Source organism: Coenobita brevimanus, chromosome 93 (assembly GCF_032717465.1).
Source record: "Coenobita brevimanus isolate Jiangsu-jjx chromosome 93, ASM3271746v2, whole genome shotgun sequence".
Lineage (NCBI taxonomy): Eukaryota > Metazoa > Arthropoda > Malacostraca > Decapoda > Coenobitidae > Coenobita > Coenobita brevimanus.
In genome coordinates, this window is record NC_137046.1 from 38363947 (window position 1) to 38382620 (window position 18674).

General features: G+C 47.8%; 1 protein-coding gene across 1 annotated transcript in view; it reads right to left on the reverse strand.

Annotated features, from left to right (window-relative positions):
- Positions 1-228: 228 nt before the first annotated feature.
- LOC145412605 (uncharacterized) overlaps positions 229-18674 on the reverse strand; it is a 29272-nt gene continuing 10826 nt past the window's right edge. Inside the window, exon 2 of the mRNA XM_080282520.1 lies at positions 229-1874. Coding sequence (XP_080138646.1) covers positions 1657-1874 — 218 coding nt within the window. The 3' untranslated portion in view covers positions 229-1656. The remainder of the gene's footprint in view (positions 1875-18674) is intronic.

The window sequence follows — 18674 nt, forward strand, 5'->3', positions numbered from 1 at the left end:
AAAAAAGAAAAAAAAAATACTACTCAGCTTTACAAAAAACACTAATTAATGCCGACAAGCTTAGTACACCGATGATCAAAGCATCGTTTGTGCAGACTCAGGGATTCCAACTCCTGGGAAAAGCACATGAGAATGAGGGAGGGACTCTTTTAAGACATCATGGGCCTGAAGGGTGCAGAATCCAAGAAGTGTTAATGCCTCTTACCTCATGTGCTTCTTCCATGACGGTTTGATCCCAGTAGGAGGGTTGGGGTGGGTGGGAGAGGCAAAGTATAAGGTAACATTGCCCTAGGATGGAGAAATGACTGGCACAGTATGACACTAGAGATCTCTAACAAGGAGCAGGGAAGGGGACTTTTTGACAACACTCACTGACTTAACTAACCCCTGTGTTATTTTACCTTTATCATGATTATAACATTAGAAGTATTCCCGTACATAAGCACACCCATAAGTTTCCACACTTAAAAGTACACCATGAGATATTTAGCAAAAGTTAATGCTGAGATGGTGAGACAAGAAGGCTGTCTCAGCCACCGAGGTTGTATCAGAGGCTAATCTACCCTTCCACTGATTGATGTCTCGGCTATCGTCCCTACTCGCTACAATGACAACTTTAACACCACGACGACGACAACCACAACTGGTCTCTTGAAGGGTTGAGGAAGGAGAGAGAGTGAGGTGTCGCAGGCTGAACCTTGCAGGTGAGGATCCAACCCCACAACATCACAACCCCGCCGACGACGATCTCAAAAATCACAAAGTTGACGACGACTAAATCTTGAAGGTCAAGTAGCGACAATGAGGACGATCACCATGAACAATGCGTCACTTGCAACCACCCAAGATGAAGTTGGTCGTCCCATTACTAGGCTAATGATTGGCGACGACGACACTGATAATGACGATGACACGACGAGGAAGTAGAGGGAAAAGAAAAGAGGGTGGGGGACTTGACAATGGCGACGAGGCTCTGTAGGCCAGCACGGCATATCACAGCACAGTGTTGGTTCTGAGGGGGTGCATCAGGGCCGCAGGGAGGGGAGGGGAGGGGGCTGGACTACTATGTGAGGGAGGGCAGGCTGGGGGAGGACTAGGAGTTATGCCATGGTCTTAGTAGTAACTAGTGGTCAAGAGGACTAGGAGTATGCTAGGACTGAGACAAGTGAGAACCGAGGAAAAACTAGGGACTAGAATTATGAAGGCCACAGACGTCAAAGCGAGTAAGTACAAGGGTTGCATTTCTGGGGCGGTAATAAATAATACTCGGGGAGGAAGCTGTTCACACTGACTTGATTTGGTGTGGCGGGGAGATCCTGAGTAAGGGAAGGGAAGGGAAGGGAAGGGATGGAATGGGCTGGGAGAGGAAAAGGACTAAGGGAAGCCGGGGACGGGTCACAATCAAGAAGCCGTCAAGTCGTGCCATAACCTCAAGTATAACCAATCTAACCTCGAGTATAACCAATCAAACCCAAAGTATAACCAATCAGTCCTGGCGTCAGTCACACTCACCACCAAAAGCACCGCCTTTCAATATAAACAAATCCAGCCGTTCATGAGGTCCCCCACCTAGCCGTCCCCGGCAGGATAAGAACACAGGTCCCCTACAGATGCGGCCCCGGTGCTCAAGTAAGCGTACCGCCCTTTATTTTTGTTTTAGTAGGCCAAGTTCCACAAGGGCTGCGGGAGGTAGTGATGGGCGTGGGCGGCACCTGGTAGGAAGGAGGAGTGGGTGGCCCCCGGCAGGATGGAGGAAGATGAAGTGTGGACGCCGGTGCCGGATGTGGTGGTGCTGGAGTGGGTGACGGAGGTGACGACAGAGGGTAGGGGTGTGGACGACTCCTTCCAGCTCCCACCACTCAGGTTAAGCGTATCTGTGGGGCAAAAGACACTCACAATTAGTCTATCATTATAATCGTCACCATTTTCATAATCCTATTTCCCATTAACCCTTTCACCACAATGACATGTGACATTATTCTTTCTACTCCCAGGTGATATTGTTAAGCTCTGAGTCTCCTTTAATCTCTACAAAACCTGATATCCCTCCCTAAACAAAATAATAATTGGAAAAAAAAAAAATAATAATAAAAAAAAAATAAGTGGGACTAAAGAATTACGCAGGGTGGGTTGAAAGTGTAAAAATAACTAATGAGCCGAATGTACCGCTTAGAAACATGCGGTTATTGTTAGTGGCACTGAAAGTTATCTCTTACAGAGGAAGTAAAAAACTCTAAACTGTATGTGCCTTTGGGTTAATACCGTACATTACTGGGCAGCCTGTGAATGGCACTGGATGTAAAGAAATATTAAAAGTAACTAAAAACTAACAAGGCTATAAACTGAAATAGTATATAGATATCTTAATAAACAGGTGTTATGGAATATATTTTTAGGAAACTGAGAAACTGATAAGTATTCGATAGACAGGGTAGATAGATCAAAAGGAGATTGAAAACGGATCAGCTAACAGATATATTGTTAGTGAAAAGATAACAGATAAGTAAACTAACATAGGGACTATAACCATGACATAGGCTGTATATATAGATTGAATAGAAAATACCACGTGTGCTATGACAGATATATTGTACAGACAGACAGCAGGCAAATAACATACGATACATACATAGATCGAAAGAGGAAAGAAAACACGACAGATAAATAGATGGGTAGATAGTGAGGCAGCGTGAGCAGGTCTGGGAAGCGCTGCGGTGGAGCTCAACACCCACGTGGGAAAAATCACAAAACCAAGGTAAACGACTCACTACCCTGTCCCCCAATCCACACACACACACACACACGTAAACTCTCCCACATGAACTCTATTCCCTTAATGTTACAGTGCGAGGTGTGAGGAAATGTCACGAGCCAGCGGGAAACCAGACCCATGCCTTCACATTTTCACAGGCGGGGAGATGGATTTCTTTGCCAGGTCTCTCCACCCACCGACCGACCTCGTTGTGTTGCGGTGATGACGGGGAAGAGGCCACGCGAGGTCGTTTTATATGATTTTTGTGAAGGCAGAACAAGCTGGTAGTCGGTTTAGTAAAAATTACTCATGAATATTAAAGCCGTGTTCACTTTTACTCCATTAATGCCCGTGAATTTTTTTACGCGTTCACTTTTACTCTCTTCATGGCGTGTTTATCTCTCGCTGGCCTCATTTTACAAGTCACAGGCCACGTGAATTCCCATGACCCATTTGGCGAGTGAAATTAAAAAAAAAAAAAAAAAAAAAAGAGGGGGGGGCGGTTAAAAAAGGTAATTTGCACCCTGAGTCAGATGGCCAAGAGCCTATTACTTGGGCTCGTAGGTCAGCAGGTCAGCAACGTCTGGACTGAGTAGCACCCGGCCTCACTGCTGCTAACTTACCACCACCAGTCAGTGTTTAAGTCTAAATTGCCTTCAACCATCCCCTTAACACAACGGATGGTACATTATTCATCATCATAACCATCAACTACCGCCACCACAGACAACCATCACCACCACTACTTTCACCAACCACACCACTACCATCTTCATTACCATAACCATCATGATCATAACTACAATCACTGCCATCATCATCAACAAAATCTCTCGCCACCATCAACACCATTATCACACAACCACCATCATCCCCACACTACCACAACCATCACCAACAAACAAGGCCGTCACCATCATCACAACAAAATTAATCAACTCCCTTACCACCACCTCCTACACCGGACGACCTTCCATGACCTTAATCTAGTGTGCTTATGATGTTTTCTCGGCAACACACACACACACACACACACACACACACACACACACACACACAGAGGGGTCGCAGCAGCCTTGAGTTACGCATGTCCATCATCACCATCACCTCCAGGGAAAGTGAACACGATAATTTTACGGTCATGATAATTGGATAAGCTCAGCATTTCCTCATGGACATATCTTTGTTAGAATGTGTGTTTCTATGTTAACGTCCTGGTTCCCTGGTCCCCGCTGACAACATATCGAGCCGGGTGACCCACATACGAAGGCCATATGATGCTGCCCTCCTTATACTCTTTCCACTGTAACTTAGCCTTTGTCATTACTCCATCTTAAAAGCTGAGTTGTAACAATAGATAACACCAGAATATGGTGCTAATCACGAAGAAGTGTTTGATGCATAGACACATAATACCAGGTATTGTCTTTTTTGCCACTAAGCGTCGAAGAATAAGGTGCAAAAGAAGAAAATCTGGGCCAAGTTGAGGTGAAAAAAATATAGCTGTGCTGTTGTGTGGCGGGCTGGTTGGGGGTCGACCACTTTTGACACAATCAAAGGTCTATTGCCCCTTGACTGACAGCCGGGGCCCCCACACACGAACCACGCTCCAACAAAGGGCACGGGAGGAAAAAAAAAATATGCCAGTAATGATTCGTTTCGACTTCGCATTGTAAGAAGTAGAAATAAGCATTGTTACGTGAGCCAAGCGAAATTACCGGCCGGTACAACGTCACATGACAATGCAAAGTAAAAGTTTCATTATTTAACAGAAGTAATCAAGAGAAGGGCAACTGTAAGAATATTTAGCCGCGTACAGTTTCACCAGAGTGCAAAGATTAATTATACTCTGGCTTTACCTTTGCGACATCCGCCCTCCCTCCCCTCCCCTCCTCATCCACTACGCGTGTATCATACTTCTCGTTCCCCGACAAGTCCCTCCTCTCCTTCCATATTTAGCTCTCGAACAGGTATAATCCCCACAGCCCAGGGAGAGATTAGTATGAGTCAGTTCCTAGTTTATCGCATCATCATAGTCATCACGATTATTTTGATGCCGCCAATCATAATAATCAGGCTTAAACATGGACCATCGCATCGTTCAGTTTAGCTTTGTAGTTTATGGTGTGCAAGTTTTGTAGTGTTGGGAGGCGGTGTGTGGCCGCTGCAGAGTGTCGTTTATAGTTTCAGAAAAGAATACGTACCGGTACTGGAATTTTCAGTGGGGTAACATGAACAAAATACCATACAAAAGTCAAACTACAAGGCTTCACTCCCGCTGTCTCCACACTTCCTACCCCTTCCTCTCTATCTCTCCACCCTCCCCTTCCCCGGCCTTCGTCAAGTTCCGGCCGCCGCAGGAAGCTTAGTTTGACCTTAATCAGCTTTTGGCTTCTTGACGACAAAGTGTGCGGCGATCCGACAATAACTCCAGTCATGACCAGGAAGCGAGGTCGAAGTCATTATGGTGAGTGAGCTGAGGTCGCTACGTCAATCACATTGGTACTGTGTGTGTGTGTGTGTGTGTGTGTGTGTGTGTGTGTGTGTGTGTGTGTGTGTGTGTGTGTGTGTGTGTGTGTGTGTGTGTGTGTGTGTGTGTGTGTGTGTGTGTGTGTGTGCGTGCGTGCGTGCGTGCGTGCGTGCGTGCGTGCGTGCGTGCGTGCGTGCGTGTGTGTGTGTGTGTGTGTGTGTGTGTGTGTGTGTGTGTGTCATTCTTGTTCGCCGTTCACTTTTGTATCGCTGTTCGCCATTCACTTTTGTATTTTTTATCAATCTCACCATTAAATAGAAAGCATGTAGTGATAGGCGGGGATGGAACAATGGCACACTAATATTCCGTTGTGTCAGGTTGTTAGGATTGGAGATGTTGCGTTGCGCTAAGTGGTGGTGTTGCGTTGTTAGGCTGTAGTGTTGCGTTGTCAGGTGGTGGTATTGCGTTGTGTTAGGCTGTAGTGTTGCGTTGTCAGGTGATGGTGTTGCACTGTGTTATTTGGTAATGTCGAGTTGTGTCAGGTGGTGGTGTTGCGTTGTGAGGTGGTTGATTTGCAGTGTCAGATAGTGGTGTTGCGTTGTGTCAGGTGGTGAGGGATGGTGGTGTTCCGTTGTGCCAGGTGGCAAGGGATGGTGGTGTTCCGTTGTCAGGTGGCGGGGGATGGTGGTGTTGCATTGTGAGGTGGTGAGGGGTGGCGGTGTTGCACTGTCAGGTGATGAGGGGTGATGGTGTTACGTTATGTCAGGTGGTCGTCGCGAGGGTGCACCACTCCTCTACTCAGAATCCCCTCCAGTGTTGGCTAAACCCTGCAGCACACACGGCCTCACTTTGTCCGCTGACGTCAGGAGCGGAGGTCGTGGTAAAGGGGGAGGGGAGAAGGGGGCAGGGAGGGCCAGGGGGAAGACAATAGTAGGACAGAGAGATGTGGGGAAATGGGAGTGGTACGAGTGGGTGAAGGCTGTTGTGAGGTGGGAAGAGGATGTGGCAATATGGTGTGGACTGAGAGTGAGGGTTGCACGATGCGTAAAGGTTAGGAGAAAGATGAATGAGAATGGAAAGGTTGGCGAAGAAGAACAGGAGAGGGGAGGGGTGGGTTGCGTGTTTGTTTTATGTGGGATTAGAGAGCCTGGCTGTGTTGGCCCCTCCTGGCACCACTCCACGCCACTCTTACATCTGATTGTCCCAATTATGTTGATTAACCCAGGCTCCTGACGAGGTTTCGCTCGTGACGGTTTGCCTGCTCACTCGACTTTATGGCGCTGATGTACGCAAGAGAAACTAAGATCTGATAATTATCATACAACTGATACGGCATTAAACATAGTAAAAAGGTTCTCCTACCGTAGTTCATAACTGACAGAAAACAATGACACTGTATTCAAGGCAAGTCCGCCCTTACAATGGCCGGCATCAACAACAGATTCAAGACTGGCAGTGAAGGTGAATTTAATATCCATCGGGAACAAGTTCCAGCGGAGAAAGTATGTTGACCTTACACAAGCGAGGGAGTAGTAATTGGAAAGTAAAAGAAATAACTACGTGAAGGGCTGTTGTCGGAGGGGGCCAAGTGCCACAGCTGCTGGGCGTCTCGAGATTAAGGGTGGCTCTAAAGTCGGCTGGTAAAAAGAAAATGTTTGTGTTCTGGCTGGCTGTGCTCCCCCGAGAACCTTCCCCGCACGTATACACTCACTCAGGAGCCAGTGGTGCAAGGCAGGCGAGTTCCACTTAAGTCAGGGAGTCCTAGTCGAGGGAAGGAGAAGGCTACCGGTTCATCTTCCACCAGAAAACTAGGTCATGGCAGGCGTCAGTATAATAGGGTAGGTACGTCTTTGGAAACCAGCCCCCCAAGTCTAGCTATTACCTTCACCGTCGTGTATTGACCCTCATCTTCCCTGTTGACATCAGTGGTCTCGTGTCGTTAGGTTTTATCGATTATGCTAAAATTCTTCACTACGATTTGTCACGTACGGTTTATTTATCATTTCTTCACTCCTCTATCGCCTGTTGTTACCGGTATTTTCCTTAAGTCATTTTCTAGGTTTTGTGGGCTTCATAGCACCTGTGTGTGTGTGTGTGTGTGTGTGTGTGTGTGTGTGTGTGTGTGTGTGTGTGTGTGTGTGTGTATTTGCTATTATAGGCTATCGATATTCTCGTGTTGTTTACATATCAGATATTTGCCTTCGTAATGAATAAGAGGATAAAAAACCTACTCACGGTGGTCTGTGTCACGAGGGAGAGCATTATACCGCCTTCGCTAAGGGCCTCGGACAGTTACCTAATCCACCGTTACCTACTTAGTCTATTCCCACGAAACCCGACGACTACTGTAGATACACTGTGACACGGCTTATGCAGTGGTGCCGAGTTGTTTTGCTGACACTAGTTAGAAGCCTGTCAAAATGGTCAGCTGTAAAGATTCCAAGAATGGTGCCAGATCATACAAACAGCGTCAAGCACGGGTGTGCGGTTTTAACAATGTTTACCGATGCAATCAGCCATTTATTGCCATACCGTTGATACATATGCAAACATTCTTAAAACATTATCCTGTGACTTACTGAAGTGCTCAGCTATGTAAATTATCAGAAAGATTTGGGTCTAACATTTCTTGTCACGCAGCAGTGACGACAGTCATAACGTAGTTGTCGGTATGACGTTATAACCTTTAAGCCTACCGTATACATATACCCCGTCTCCCCAACATGCTAACGCCCTGATTTCCTCTTACCACCTTCTCCCTATGAAGCAAGTTAATCCCAGTGCTCCTCCTCACACAGCCACACCTTTGCTGTTTCCAGTAAACTCATAAAAAAGCTGTCGGTTGGCGATGGGATGACATCACCCTTCGGCCGACTGTGAGGCCATCTCTCCGGGTGAGGTAGTGACGTCACCTTTGAAACCTGCCCCACGCCCTAGCACATATGAGTTGCAATAATTCCACACTGGTACTAGCTACGTTTCATGCAGTGTGCCTCTGTCCTCCCAAGGGTGCATCATATAATAACAAAATAATCGCATGTGCGTAACTAATGAAAGGCATTCTGGGAAGCCCGACTAAAGTCATGAGTGGTTAGGTGACGTCAAGGCGCTCACTGGTGACGTCACGCATGGGCCGCACTGTGGTTTAGCGCCTCGCTCCCACAAGGACGGCCATATGGACGGACTGGCAGTGGCGTGTACCAACTCAAGCGGGTTTGTTTTTACACCACTAAGGTGCGGGAGGCTAGCTTGTTTACTGGGTACGAGGCCCTGAGTCAGCCTTTTTTTGTTTCTTTCCTAACATCCTCTCTCGCCCAGCACCCACAGTACGGATCATGCCTGGCGTTCTTGAAAAGGGAATAACAGGATGCACACTGTCGTAACCTCCTGTACCTGAGTTTCACAGGAGATGATGGTGAGCGCGACACGAACCCACACCTACCACAACAAGGTCGCGACGAGGACACACAAACAATAACAACCACCACTTTACCTCCTTCACACCACCGCCCACACTTCTTTTTCAACCTTCTCTTGAGCCATTACTTTTTCCATCAAAGTCTCAGCAAGTCTTGGCCATTTTCAAGCTTGATTACCGGTAGGCTAATCTGTATCGATTGCATTCTCGCTATCATCACTTTCCATCCTTTAGTATTTCACCCCATCTCACCTATCCATGGCTCACCAAACCCCCGAGACTATATAATAATGATCCATTTCTCCATTCTGGTAATTCTAACTCCTTTCCATCTCTCCCACCTTAACCCCCTGCAACAGGCGATCCCTAAACCTATCAGACAGTAGATACGACTTAATCCCGTGAAGCCCCACGAGAAGTTGGGAAGATGTGTTGGGGGAAGCACATTCAATATCCTCAAGGTGGTATAAGGTGTTCTGAGGAATTGTTAGGCTTGCTCTGGCTAATCTGGCCGATATCTGTCAACTAAATAGGAAAGATAATAGTGAAAAAAGAAGCTATTAACCACAGCCTATTGTAAAATATTTACGAACGTGGGTTAGGCTATGCCGTATAGGCTAAATTGTGATGTAAGGAAAACAGCCCTCTTCCCTTTTACCCCGTTATTTTCGCACCCCCTCCATCATCCACTTAATCAATCTCGACCCTCTCTCGCTCTTTATAACCATGGCGACAACACCATAGAATCTCTTCCCTCTACACTCCCTTGCACTCCTCTCTCCCTACTCCAAAGAACCCTCTCTCCTCCCTCCCTGCTCCTGCCCCTCCTCCCTAACACTACAGAGCCTCTCTTTACCCCGGTGGTGCTCCTCCACTCTACCTCACCTCTGCTCCACAACAACAGCGTCCCTAATGGCCTGGAGGTGCCCGACTTTCCCTTCTCCAGGACTTCAGACACAAACACGGCAGAGGGACTAAAACCCGCAGGCTGGCTGGCTCACGAAGGTGCTCAGGGGCTCGACCGAGAACCATTTACCCTTAAGCTGCCGGGGGACACCACAGGATTAGACCTGGATTCCGAGAGTGTTCGGCTGCGCGGTTTCACAAGGCTTCCTCTCCCTCTCAGTCTTACTCCCGGTTTCTCTACCTGAATCCGTTACCAATGTCTGGTATCACTTGCTAGGCTTAACTCTAGTGGGATTCCCTCTCGAAACTGCGAGGAAACTGGATCTTTTGGAACGGGGCTGTATTGTGGGTGATACGGGACGCTTCGTAACACAGTATGCTTGGAAATTTATTTTATGTACCGTAACAGTCAGTTAACATCCACCTGTAGTCCATGTTATATACCGCATAGCCTTTTACTATCGACATGGTTTGCAAATAAAGTACAAGACACACAGATGAATGCCGGTAGCTGTGCAAAATAAACAGCTAAAGGAAGGGTGCCATGAAGCCTACTACACCATCTAGAATACGGCCCACAGTCCCACCATTTCGAAGATCTTGTAGAGCCAGGCGACACTGAGGATTAATTCGTCAGGAGTGAAAGTGGCCGTCACGGACCCACCATCCCCTCTCCCGACACGAACAATCTTCAGGCCCACTAATCAAGGACCCCGACAGCTAGACACCCGGACAAGGCCAGGGAGCGACCTCATGCAGAAGCGGGAAGCACCTCGTTTGTCCCCCGTCACTGCCAACTACAGCTCCATGCAAATCACTGCCGCAGTCTCGCCATTTTATCCACAAAACGAGGAGTCAGTCATTATTTACCTCCATGATGAAACCGCCCACCACTGCACCAGGATCTTGTCAAATTGCCAAGAATATTACGTCTGGTATTAGTATTAGTCTCCATTACCTGCGTCTATTGCCAGCGTAAAGCACCCTACTCCACGGCCGCCGCCTCCTCCTCACTACCTACCAGCAGCGGCGAGGGGTCACTTAAGGATTTCATTACACAACTGAGGCAATCCTTGAGAATAGATGACTTTCGCCAGGCGCGCGTGGGAGCGAGTAAAGAGCGGGCGGGTGGCGGTTGGGTCGATGGTGCCAGTGTGTGTCAGGAGCAGCGTCGACCTTAGTGGCGAGTGGAGACAGGGAACACCAGTGAGACCCAGAGATAGCACTAGCCGGGGACTTGGGGCTGCGTTAGATGGAAATAGATAGACAGATAGATAAACTGATATATATAGAGGTGAATAACAGTGAAGATAGTGGAAATGAGGGAGGGAAAAAGTAAGCCATGATAGGTAGAGTAACACCTACGCTTTGAGTTTCATGGATATTTATATTTAAAGGAACAGAAATACCCGGTACTACATATATACGGTATACCTGCCATAAGTATATTATACGAAGGCAGATATGTAGCCTAGATAGATACAGATGTGTGTTTATGAGAGAGAGAGAGAGAGAGAGAGAGAGAGAGAGAGAGAGAGAGAGAGAGAGAGAGAGAGAGAGACTCCAACATGGCCTAACCAAGACACCCTCATAGCCACGAACCTGTTTCCAAATTTAGACTACCCTTCCCACTCACTCATTTGCTATTCCATCGTCTCTTCTTTCTTTCCTTTGTTGTCTCCTAGCCATCCCCCTCCCTTTATACTCGTACCTGTTCCTATTCTTTCTCTATCCATTTACTTGGTGTTCTGTTTTTATCTTGTATTATGCCCAGTTCAACCAATCTCCAGCCTGTCTGTCTGTCTGCCTCTCTCTCTCTCTCTCTCACACACACAGGATATATATATATATATATATATATATATATATATATATATATATATATATTGTGCCTTACTCTGAATGCCTTTTTATAGCTACATTTTCTTTGTCATTTCCTTATTTCACGTATTTTCCTCCTCCCTTTCTCTTTTCATCAACAATCTTTCATGTCTGACTTTCCCTCCCTTTATATTCTTACTAGCCACTTTCCCCTCTCTCCCTTTCCCGCCCTCGTTCTCCCCCTCAGCCTCTTTCCTTCATACCTTTTCTCCCACTTTCATCCCCCTTTTTTCTTACACCTCCCTCCTTCCCTCTTCCCATTTCCTGCGGCTCATTTCCTTTCCCTTCTCGTAGCTCTCTCCCTTCTTTCCTGCTACTCCCTTTCCTTCCCTCTTCTCTATCAAAGCCCCTCCCTCCCTCCTTTCCTTTCCCGCAACCCTCCTCCCCCTCCGGCCTCAAGAACCAGACCTGATAACCAAGGACAGGGTGGCGTGGCAGAGTCGTCAACAAACACTCGGTCGATGCTCGCGACAATGTGTGCGGGAGGGAAGCGGACAGGGAAGAAGAGAGAGAGAGAGGTAGGAGGGAGGGAGTTAAAGAAAGGATGAAAGGCAGGAGAGAAAGAGAGAGGAGGAAAGGCAGAAGAGAAAGAGAAAGGAAAAGTGGAGAGGCAGGAGAGAAAGAGGGAGAAGAGGAGGAGAGACTGAAAGAGGAAGATGGAAGAGAAAGAGAAGCGAAAGGAGGAGACAATGGAGAAGAAAAATGGCGGAAGAGAACACGTAAATAGAAGAAGGGGAGAGGGAAGGCTGATTTTAAAATGAAATTGGAGAGAGAAAGAGGAGAGACGAAAGAACAAAGCAGTGAGAGAGAGAAAGAGGGTAAAGGAAGGGAACTTGAGACCTGCTGAGTAATTACGCCAGCCAGATGAACGAGGAGGCAACAACACGTAACTTTTTTCACGAAATTTCCCTCGAGTGTGGTGGGGAGCCTCGGGTACTGAAGTGTGATGAAACGCAATGGGAAAGGGCCAGGCGAAGGGGGAGCATGGTGGTGGCTGCCGAAGAGAGGGGGACGGGAGCTGGCGAAAGGGAAGAGGAGTGGAGCGGGGTAGAAGGAAAGGGAGTTGGTGAGAAGGTACGAGGGTTTGGGAGGAAAGGGAAGCCTCCTCAAAGTCGTGGCACCTTGCTCCAGTTGCTGTGCTGCATGTAGTTTTCGAGGTGTTGGGAACGTTGCTGGGCTGGTAATGGTGCTGTGTTTATTGCGAGACTACTACCATGTTCGCTTCTCCTTTGTTGATTATGTATTTGGCATGGTACGAAGCTGTGTGTGTGTGTGTGTGTGTGTGTGTGTGTGTGTGTGTGTGTGTGTGTGTGTGTGTGTGTGTGTGTGTGTGTGTGTGTGTGTGTGTGTGTGTGTGTGTGTGTGTGTGTGTGTGTGTGTGTGTGTGTGTGTGTGTGTGTGTGTGTGTGTGTGTGTGTGTGTGTGTGTGTGTGTGTGTGTGTGTGTGTGTGTGTGTGTGTGTGTGTGTGTGTGTGTGTGTGTGTGTGTGTGTGTGTGTGTGTGTGTGTGTGTGTGTGTGTGTGTGTGTGTGTGTGTGTGTGTGTGTGTGTGTGTGTGTGTGTGTGTGTGTGTGTGTGTGTGTGTGTGTGTGTGTGTGTGTGTGTGTGTGTGTGTGTGTGTGTGTGTGTGTGTGTGTGTGTGTGTGTGTGTGTGTGTGTGTGTGTGTGTGTGTGTGTGTGTGTGTGTGTGTGTGTGTGTGTGTGTGTGTGTGTGTGTGTGTGTGTGTGTGTGTGTGTGTGTGTGTGTGTGTGTGTGTGTGTGTGTGTGTGTGTGTGTGTGTGTGTGTGTGTGTGTGTGTGTGTGTGTGTGTGTGTGTGTGTGTGTGTGTGTGTGTGTGTGTGATTATGTAAGAGTTTGCTTGTGCCTTTATGTGTGCTGGTATTGTTGTGCGTGAGGGTGCGACGGTAACCTGGCCGAGTGCAAATGGTACTTAGCGCCTCTATTGTACGTGTGCAGTGACCGGGAAGAGGGCTTTACCGCGGGGCCTTTCAGAGCACCAGGGAAGAATGGAGGTGAAGGAGGCCAGGCCGTGGGACGACGACGACGACGAAGAGGAAGAGGAGGTGGAAACGGGGAAGCGAAAAGGAGAAGTGGAGTGAAGCGAAGGTGGGAAGTACGCGAAGAGTGGAGGGGAGTGAAGTGTTGAGCAGGAGAACGAGTGTGGTAAGTGTAGGTAGACAGAGTGCCAAGGAAAAGGGGTGGGGAATAATGAAAAGTGTGGGTGGAGTGGGAAGAGGGTAGAAGGTGCGACAAGGGGGAGTGTGAGAAGGGAGGGTGGCAACTAGGTGGGAGGAATGAGCAGTGATGGTTGGAGGTGGGTGGAAAAGGACTGAAGGGACAGGGGAATGTGATAAGGGTGAAAGTCAGAGTGAAGAGTGAGGGTACAGGAGTGAGAGAGACGAAGCGCAGTATGAGAACGAATAAAATGGGAAGCACGAGAGATGAAAAGTGTCGTATCTAGCCATTAAATGAAACAGAACTATCTTCAATTACATGTGACTAGGCTACAGTCATAAGTACTCAGCTACTGTACTCAAAACGTGACCTCCTCCTGTTGTCGGGAGGCCTAATCTGTAGTGGTGTCCCCGTAAACCCTAGATAACTAAATGATTATTTCACTGTCAAGGTGACGCTACGAACACAGCTAGGGATGGAGAACATGAAGCTGTGGATCAAAGGGGAGGGAGACGGGGATATGAGAAACGAAAGAATGGAGACAGGGACAGACAACTAAGGAAGAAGGAATGGCAGGAGGAAGGGAGAGGGGGAGAGAGAGAGGTGGAGAGGTAATCAGCAACCGAGATGGATGTGGTGAGTGCACTCCAGTGAGGCAGTAAACACCCCAGAGAGCGAGATTAGCTGGTAGGCCAAGCTAACAACACGACTCGGGTCCACGGCACGCACGACCTTTCTTACCTACTGGCTACGGCTTGCCTAGTTGGAAATGAAGACCGAATTCTAAGTGGCATAGGAGGAGGATTGGTAGCATTTCTTTCGGGATTTATTTTGTATACTATGACACGGCGCATAAGTAACAAAAGATTATACTTGATTGTTATGTGCAGAATACATTGCTATGAAAGTATTGCAAGCCACGAAATGTCAAGTCGCTGCCTTAATCAGTGCCCCAATAGTTTGTAAATAACCAATCTTTTATCCTCAAGAGTGGCAGTGGAAGAATATAGTAACCGTTACATAATTAAGATACTGTTATAAAAATAGCCCACACCGAGAGATGGTGCGTGGTGAAGTGGGTCTCGTTTGCTCCCGAGGCAGATTCACGTTTTAAGACGTCACGAAGGTGGAGGTTCAGAGCGGTCGCTAGTTGCCCTCTCTGCTCCCTCCTCACGCACGGCCCCACGCAACTCAGGTCTCTCCACACCCCACGCTAAACCTCTTCCTATTCAGCCCTAGACTACCTCCACCACGCACCTACAGTTTTCTTACTTTCTCAACTTATAATTATCATTCAGCTTCTCAACTTTTAATTTTCAATGAGAGTTCTTTCATGGCTCTATCATTCCATTTCATTCTGTTTCTCCTCTTCTAATTCCTTTTCTCTAGCTTTATTCTGTCTAAAATTCCATCTCTCTCTCTCTCTCTCTCTCTCCAGCTTCATCTCGCCCTTTCACCCATCCATCCATCACCTAATTTTACTTCACGTTGCCCAGGAAACGGAAAGAAGCCTAAGTAGGAACGAGCAGGCGGAACGAGAATCATCACCGCTCTGGGCTACCTCGCTTCCTCTACCTCTCTCTCCCCCTTTTAATTAAATTCCGTGTTTACCGTTCGCTTCCTTTCAGCTTCCCAGGCGAGGCAACGGACACGGAACGGAACACTAAGGCCGGATTCTCCCCCTTTACAGATCCGTTTATAGAGAACCTCGCAGCCTCTTTACGTATCCTTGTAGCTGTAATCGAGGCGTGAATACATCCTGCCCGTGTAACCCTACGGACTGTGGAGAGAAAAAAAAAAAAAAGAAATACGTCTCCGACGTCTCTTTTTCTGGGGAGAGTGGAAGAAAATGGGAACACAAATTATTTTCAATTCGGTGATTATTTTCGTGGCGAGAGGGAGGCAGTGGAACGGGAAGTTTTCTTCGATGCGTGCTCTTCAGGATGGAATGGCAGTTCACATCAGCGGCGCGTGTATGTCATTAAAATGTTTTTGGGAGAACAGACTCGTCTCACGGCGCGGAGTCGGGTCACCAGGAATGGGGTCGGGGGGGAGGGGGGTTGTTGCTGGAGGTTGCTAGCAGGGGAAATGAATCTAAAAAAATAAAAAATAAATAAATAAATAAAAAATGAGGTGTACGCTTATCAGGGTAAAAATACATTACTCCCAATGCCCGGAGGCTGTAACACACAAATGGAAAGTGCCTGAATTAAGACTTGACACTATGGCATATCCAGTAGTCTATATGCAATTTACCGGTAGCTACCTGAGTTTGGGGAGTTAAGAAAACAAAATCCAAGGGCGGCACCAACTAGGAAATACCGTATACGAAGCGACTGATGAACAGGGTAGGATAGAACACAGAGGGAAAACGGAAGGATGTGGGAATATGGCTAGCTACCACATATTTCATCAGTGGTTACGCAGTGTATAGAAAGATTAACAAAGTAAACGATACATACCAACGGAAAACGAGATGCCGTATCATGGTTATCGTACAAAACAGCGAACAAAATTAGTGAAAATATTGAACGGAACAAGGCTGGAAGGAGAGGGAAGAAAGACTGCGGGATGAAAGGAACAGAGGTAGAGGAAGAGAAGGGAGGGTGGCAGCTCGACCGAAAGCCTTCAAAGTCCGGGCCATAATGGGAGCTTAGCAGGGCTCATTCTCGCTCCCCCGGTGTCTATCAGATGGGAGGGGCAGGGAGGCGGTTGTCACATCTGGTTATTGGGGATGAGGGAGGTTGGTTTACACACAGGAAGCGATGAGGGGTGGAGGGCCGGGAGTGGAGGGGATCAGAATGAGAGACTGGAGGGTGGATGAGGATGGCGGGGACAGGGCCTCAAGGATAGGGAAGGGGAAATAGGTTGAGGAAGTCGGTGAGGAGAGGAGAGGATGAAGGGGGACGGAAAGGAAGGTACAGGATGGTGGAGAGGGAATGAGTGTGACGGAGGGGAAGGTGAAGATAATGGAGAGAGGGAGGAAGGATGGAAACAAAGGGGAAAGTGATTGTGAATGAGGGGAGATGGGGAGGGACGACAAGAATACAGAATGAAATGAAATGGGGAGGAAAGAGGGTACCATGGACGATGGAGGAACTGGTAGCAATGAAGGGGAGGCTGGTGACTGACGACCAGAATAAAGAACAAATAAATGGAAAAAATTACCATGAATGGCATGGAATAGAGAGTACGGATTAGGTTAAAGATGAAGAGAAATGACAAGGACATGGTGAAAGATGGCTGAAGGATAATGGAACAAGAAGAATGGGAGAGAAGCTATGTCAACAAAACAACAGCAGATCGTAATGAAATAAAAAGTAGCCTAATGGAGCAAGAAAATGTAAGATATAACATAAGAAATGAAATAACACAACAGAGATAAAGAAAAGGAGGGTAAACAAGAAAAGACGCAGTCGAGTAAGACGCGGATAGCCAGGGAACGAAAAGGAACAAAGGGATGCAGGGGAAGGGCGGGTAAAAGAGGAAGGAGGCTGGAGGGAACAAGAGGGGAGGCGAAGAGGGGAATAGACGAGACCTCTTTTACTTTTCACTTACGAATTAATTTCTCAAATTGACTTACAGAAAACGGAGATACAGATCACGCGGCCCCCAAAGACTAAATTTAACATTAAGATCACGAATATACAGGTAGCAGACAGATTCAACATCGATTAGTTTCCATCCCACACCCGGTGATACGATAAAGCATGGCCGTCGTCTGGGGAAAATTACCCTCACGACACCACCAGATTTATATAAATGTGCATAATGAACGACCTTAAAGCGCTCCCAGAAGTGCGAATAAACCAAAATACTTCAAAACGATTCAGCCTCTCCCCCCAGCCCTCACCCCACCCCACTTCACTTCAGTCTCCCCTAGCACGCCGCCGCCCCACGCGTCTCCGAGTATGTTGTAGTATTTTTGAAGTTGATGGAGCGTTCGGAAGGGGAGGGAGGGACGGGGCGGAGGGGAGGGAGGTAAAGAGAGGAAGGGAGGGGTGCGGCGGAGGGGAGTGGCTGGGAGGCGGGCTGACTGGCTCTCTTGATGCTGTTCTTCCGCTCGCGTTGCGTTGTGGGGTCTGGGCTTGTGCTGGATAACATTACCGCTTGTCAAATTGTTTGGGAAGTGGCCATAACACTAATTTTTAATCCAACTGTGCTGGCAAACTGATGAAGTTTCTCTTGACGACGACTTTAGTGCACGGTTGCTTTGATGGGAGTACCGCTCTTCGCATTAACGCTTGTAAAGCTATAAAGGCGATAAAAACGTTTGCCAGCAGGCATAGATTATCCTCTCCCTCGTCCCCTGCAGACAAACACGAGCAGATCCTCCTCATCTGTACTCCTGTTGTTGTTGGCTAAAAAAAAACCTGCACGCAGGAACCATACGATCTTAACCACATTACCACTCGCTCGCTCTAACGATGATCACCAGAGCAGACGCCTGTGTGTGGTGGCGGATGGAGGTAAGGGGAGACGTGGAGGGAGGTGAAAGAGGGGAGAGGGAGGGAGGGAAAAATGGGACCCGAACACATGGAGGTATAACGGGAGTGTGGGAGGAAGATGAGAGGGAGAGAAATGATGGGACCGTGGAGGTGGGAGGGAGGCTGTAGAGTGGAGATGGAAAATTGATGGCAGACAGGGTAACGTGGGAAAATACAGGAGGAAAATAGAGGGGCGGGGATGCAGTGGAGACGTGAAAGAATATAGGGGGAGGGCTTAGGTAACGCGTATGAATCATTCTTACCCTCTCCTCTATTACTCTCCTATTCTTCCTTCTCCTTTCCACGTCTTCCTCTTTCTATTTCTTGCTTCTCTCCTTCCAGTCCTCTTACCTCCGTTCTCCTCCTCCCCTCTTTCTACTCTGTTTCACCTCCTATTCCTGCTCACTTTTACCTTCACACTTTCCCTCTTTCTGCTTCCCTTTCTGTTCGTTTTATTTCTCTGTTCCTCTCCTTCCATTCCCCTCTAACCGTCTCTTCTCCCTGCTCCTCCTCCTCCTCCTCCTCTCCCTCTCTTTACTTCTCTCCCCTCTCCTCTTCTGCTCTTTCTTCCCCCACCCAATCCCT